General features: G+C 43.1%; 1 protein-coding gene across 1 annotated transcript; it reads left to right on the top strand.

Moving 5' to 3' along the window:
- The first annotated feature begins 235 nt into the window (after positions 1–235).
- Positions 236–5,521, top strand: LOC123320944. The gene is made up of 2 exons (XM_044908441.1): positions 236–1,250; positions 4,917–5,521. Exons 1-2 carry the CDS (start codon positions 236–238, stop codon positions 5,519–5,521), a joined length of 1,620 nt encoding a protein of 539 aa, XP_044764376.1.
- The last annotated feature ends 588 nt before the right edge of the window (positions 5,522–6,109 follow it).

The raw sequence follows: 6,109 nt of genomic DNA on the forward strand, positions 1-6,109 counted from the left end.
CGACTGTCTAATAACAAAACAAGCGAAGAAGAAACTGAGAAATATATCGATTGCTTGGGTTGATTATAAGAAAGCTTTCGACTCGGTGCCGCACTCTTGGCTGTTGAAAATCCTCAAACTCTATGGCGTATCAGAAAACATAGTAAACTTGCTAGAATCTCTAATGAGAACATGGAGAACACAACTAAGTTTTGGAAATAAACAGAAGAATTTTAGAACATCCGTAATAAAAATTATGCGTGGAATATTTCAAGGTGATAAACTCAGTGCACTCTGGTTCTGCCTGGCACTGAACTTCATGAGCAAATTACTTAACGAAGGCAACTATGGATATGTCATAGATAAAATAAAAAACATTCGAATTACTCATCAATTATACGTAGATGATTTGAAACTCTATGCTGCCAATGAGGAACAGCTGATGAGACTGCTAAGAATTGTAACCTCATTCTCGCAGACAATAAAAATGGAAATGGGTTTGGATAAATGCGCCGTGATACATGTAAAGAGGGGTAAACTAGTGAGTGGAGAAGAGATGCTCATACAGAACGGAATAACGATTCAAAGACTTGCATCAGATGAAACTTATAAATATCTTGGGGTCCAACAAGCTTTGGAAATAAAAACATCTGATGCAAAAGCTTCATTCCAACAGAAATTCTTCGACAGAGTTAAAAAAATTCTGAAAAGCAAACTAAGCTCCAAGGCTATGTTCACGGCAATAAATATATGGGCGGTTCCTAGTCTTGCCTACTCCTTCGGTGTTATAAAGTGGTCCAATACAGAACTAAAAGCGATCGACACAAAAGTAAGAGTTCTCATGAGCAAATACGGTATTCACCATCCCCACGCATCTATCAATAGATTGTACATGCCTAGACACTCTGGCGGCAGAGGTCTACAGAACATCGAGATCACTCATCAGAAAGCAGTGACAGAACTTAGAAAATATTTTCAATCAAGAAACTCACCTTTTTTTAATATCATATGCAGAGAAGACCATAACATCACGGCCCTAAATCTAGGATGTACGACGGATCCACCTCAGATGTTGACACTTGCAGCATTGTCCGAAGAATGGTACAGCAAGCCCCTTCACGGAAGATATCCAGCAGCACTGAAAGAAAAGAAAGTCAATCAACAACATTCACTCACTTACCTTACATCGGGTTACCTATTTCCGGAAACGGAGGGACGCATTGCTGCTATACAGGATCAGGTCGTGCCAACGAGAGCGTATATGAAGGGGTGTAAGGGGAAAGGATGCGTTTTATAGCCTCTCCTCTCAAATGCCAACCTCGCCTACTCGCGGTGCACCCTGTTCTTACGAACGAGGCTCTGGCGACCGAACATGAGCGGTATAACTCTGTTTCCCACAATTACGTAGCCTAAACATTGGCTTGAGCAGGAAATGGCTCTCTGCGTTGCTCAAGTTACGTCTCAGACCTTGTCGTCTCAGGATACCTGTGCCACAAGATTATCTAGTCGTAGCCGCAACCAAAGTTGCACTGACAGCGTTACCAGTGCAGCTTTTGAACACCTTCTAACGCAGCTCCTATAAAAAGATGGATCAGTCGAACAGGACAAAATTCGTATCCGGAGGTAAAATACCCTCCCATTCGGATCTCCGGGGGAGGGTGCCTGAGCGAGTGAATCATCGAACAAACACCAATGAAAAGCACATAGCTTTTGCAGCATGGAACGTCAGAACCTTGCTAGACAACCCCAAGGCGGACCGACCAGAGAGGCGTACTGCCCTAATCGATAAGGAACTGCAACGAACATCCATTGCAATAGTTGCTTTAAGCGAAACACGCTTTTCGGACGAAGGTAGCTTGGTAGAACAAGCGTATACTTTTTTCTGGAAAGGCTTGCCGGAAGGCGAAATCAGACAACATGGCGTAGGCTTTGCCATTAGAAACGACCTGGCCGCCAAACTTACCGAAAATCCAGTTGGTATCTCAGAACGTTTAATGACCCTACGTTTTCCTGCAGCGAATAACACGTTTGTGAACATCATTGCAGTATACGCACCCACTTTGAACTCCTCTGACAACTTAAAGGACACTTTTTACGAAACACTCGTTGCTACATTAAGTAAAATCCCAAAACGGGAACGAATTATTCTCCTTGGAGACTTCAACGCTAGAGTGGGCAGAGGTCAAGACTCAGAACTATGGCCGGGAATAATAGGGAAACACGGCACAGACAGCATCAATTCGAATGGAGAACGTCTGCTGGCTCTTTGTGCAGAACACAATCTGTGTATAACGAACACCTATTTTATTACGAGACCCAATTCAAGGGGGACCTGGCGCCACCCGCGCTCAGGGCATTGGCATACCCTCGACTATGTGATCGTGAGAAGGAAAGATCTGAAAGAGGTGTTGGTCACTAAACCCAGAGCAGATCTGGAGTGCTGGACTGATCATAGGCTGGTAATCTCGAGAATGAAAATCTCAATGCGCCCAAAATACCAACGCAAGCCGAAGTATCTAAGAGAGCGCCTCCAAATATCCAAACTACAAAACCCTTCTACAAAGGACAGATTCACAGCTGTCGTCAAAGATAGCCTAACACCACCGGATTATAACGACGACATTGAGACTCATTGGCTCCGTTTCAAGTCATCCCTTACAAATACAGCGAAAGAAATATTGGGCACAGAACGATCCCGAAAATCCCCAGACTGGTTTGCCGACAGCGAAACTCATATCGCACCCCTTTTGGACGCAAAACACAAAGCGGTGAAAACCGCAATTAACAAGCCTGGCGATGTTGCAGCCCAAATAGGTTTCATAAACATAAAACGCGAGGTCCGTCGAGAAATAAGAAAAATCAAGGACAGCTGGTGGAAAGAAAAAGCTAGGGAAATACAAGCTTACGCCGATAACCATGACTATAGGCGTTTTTTCGAAGCTATTAAAACTGTTTACGGTCCAAGCAGAAAAGCTAGCTTTCCTATAAGAGATGCTCATGGAGCTATTCTAACTGATGATAGAAAAATTCTCGAAAGATGGAAGGAGCATTACTCACAGGTCTTGAATCAAAATAACGACTCGGATTTATCCATTTTAGACCTGCTTCCCGCGTATAGTCCGATGACATCGCTTGATGACGAAATTTCAATGTCGGAAATCATAAGCGCGATTAAAAATATGAAAAATGATAAGTCACCTGGTCTAGACGGCATTCCGGCGGAGATATTCAAAGCCTTGGATGAGGACATTGTCAATAGTCTCCTAATACTATTCCGCAAGATCTGGGAACAGGGAGATGTGCCACAAGACTTCAGAGACGCTTTAGTTATCAACCTCTATAAGAACAAAGGCGATACGTCGAATTGCAACAATTACAGGGGCATATCGTTGCTTAATGTGGCCGGTAAAATTCTCTCGAAGATTATGGCTAATCGTCTGGTTCCACTCTTAGAGAGGCTTTTACCTGAATCCCAGTGCGGCTTTCGACCAAATCGAGGTACGGTGGACCTAATTTTTACACTGCGACAGCTACAAGAAAAGGCCCGTGAACAACAATCGAGGATTCATACAGCCTTCATCGATTTAAGTAAGGCATTCGACTCGGTGAATCGGAGAGCACTCTGGAAAATCATGGCACGTCTAGGAGTACCCGAAAAATTCCTAGCAGTGTGTAAAAGCCTTCATACCAACAACACCGCTAGAATACAGCATAATGGCTCTACAACCGACCATTTCTCAACCAAGTCTGGAATAAAACAAGGCTGCGTATTAGCGCCTTTACTGTTCAATATTTTCGCCATAGCTGTATCGATAATTGCTGACATGAGCATGCCCGTGAGAGGTGTTGGGATAAGATTCAGATTTGATGGAGGCCTGTTTAACCTGAAGCGCCTCAGAGCAAAAACCCGTACCAAGTTTATCACGGAACTTCAATATGCAGACGACTGTTCACTTATCGCTAGCAGCTCAGAGGATCTACAGATAATGATGGACACCTATAAACATATATACGAAGCTTTAGGCCTTAGACTCAATATTGACAAGACCAAAATCCTGGTAAGTCCGCCAGAAAGCCTTCAAACAGATATCAGCCTGGACAATGAAACTCTAGAACAGGTCGAGCAGTTCAAATACTTGGGAAGCTTCATAAATACTAGGGCTAACCTTGACACGGAAATACACAACCGTATCAATTCGGCATCACGGGCATTCTGGAAGCTGAAGGACAGAGTGTTCCAAAATCACGACCTCAATCTGAAGACCAAGACAGCTGTTTACAGAGCAGTGGTCCTCCCAACGCTTCTTTACGGAAGCGAAAGCTGGACTCCCTACAGGCGACATATTAAACAGCTTGAACAGACGCAGCAACGTCATCTGAGACAGATAATGCACATCAGATGGTTCCACAAAGTTTCGAATGCAGAAGTCTTGCAGCGCGCGAGTTGTACAACAATTGAGACTCAAGTAACGAGGGCCCGACTCAGATGGAGCGGCCACATTCTGAGGATGCAAGACACAAGACTCCCCAAGATAGCTCTATACGGCGAACTCACTGAGGGAGCCCGGAAACCAGGAGGCCAGTATAAGCGGTTTAAGGATACACTACATCAATCCCTAAAATCAGCTAATGCTAATCATAACTGGGAACAACTAGCGTTAGACAGGTCACAGTGGAGGTCTTTGGTTCACAGTTATAATGGAGAATCGAGAAGGATACAGCGGCGGCCAGATCTGGTTGGAGACTATCCATGCCCTGAGTGTGGAAGGATCTGCAGGTCACGGTTGGGTCTCTTTAGTCACAGGAGGGCACACAGTCGCAACTAGCACTAAGAAGTTACAAGTCTGTTCGATTTTTTTTTCTCTTCTTCTTTTTGTAGATTTATTCCCGGTAACGGGATACAGCAATCAAATCAAATCAGTATATGAAACACATAGCTGGAAAAAATATACCTACCGATAGATGCCGTAAATGTGGCCAAGCTCGCGAGACAATCCAGCATATCACCTCGTCCTGCTCCATTCTGGCGCCCAAAGAATACACGAACCGCCATAATGCAATGGCGAAGGTATATCACCAAGCCATTGCTATTAAAACTGGCCTCATAACCGCCATGAAGAAAACTCATGAGTACAAACCTGCAACCGTACTAGAAAACCGAAGCTTCAAAATATACTGGGACAACACAGTTGAGACAGATAGGAGAATACCACACAACAGACCGGACATCGTACTGTTTGACAAAGAAAACCGAAAAGTCATCATAATAGACATAACTGTACCAGCCGACGATAACATCAGTAGAGCGTACTCTGAAAAAGTAAACAAATACCACGATCTTGCCTTTGAAATGAAAGAAATATATGCACTGAAAACGGTCTCAGTTCTCCCCTTGATAATCAGCACCAACGGACTTGTTGAAAGCCATTTAGTTGATAACACCAAATCCCTAGAACTTGATTTGAACATCATTAGCACAGCGCAGAAGGAAGTACTGCTGTGGACAGCTAGGATAGTGAGAATGTTCCTGACAACGACCTAGGTGAATTTTGGTCAATTTTGACCCGGTTCATCTTAGAAGCCAAAACCCAAGATGGTGATTAAAAAAAAAAAATATATATATATATATATATATATATATATATATATATATATATATATATATATATATATATATATATATATATATTCTTCTTCCAAAATCACCACTATTGGGTCCTTTTGTAGATCAACCGGGCCAGAGGGGCCAAGGTTATCTATGTAGCCGTAAGAAACATGCGGACAATCCTCGCTGTCCAGAGTATTACCTCCTTCTGTGCCTTACTTATCAGATCTTGATTCAGTTCCAAGAATTCTGTGTTCTCTACCAGGTGGCTTTCAACTAGTCCGTTTGTAGAGATTATTAGAGGAAGAATTTTGACCATTTTCAGTTGGTATATTTCTTTCATTTCGAAAGCCAAGTCGTGGTATTTTGTGAGTTTTTCAGTGTAGGCTTTTGTGATGTTGTCGTCTGCCGGAACCGTTACATCGATGATGGTTACCTTCTTGTTTATCTTATCGAAAATCACGATGTCGGGCCTGTTGTGCTGCACTGCTCTATCCGTTATCATTGGATTGTCCCAGTAAAGTT

Source organism: Coccinella septempunctata, chromosome 9 (assembly GCF_907165205.1).
Source record: "Coccinella septempunctata chromosome 9, icCocSept1.1, whole genome shotgun sequence".
Taxonomy (NCBI): domain Eukaryota; kingdom Metazoa; phylum Arthropoda; class Insecta; order Coleoptera; family Coccinellidae; genus Coccinella; species Coccinella septempunctata.

Coding starts and splice junctions, on each gene's coding strand:
- LOC123320944 (XM_044908441.1), top strand. CDS start 236: ATGCGTGGAATATTTCAAGGTGATAAACTCAGTGCACTCTGGTTCTGC. Junction 1,251..4,916: donor GAGAGCGTATATGAAGGGGT/GTAAGGGGAAAG, acceptor TGAAACACATAG/CTGGAAAAAATATACCTACC.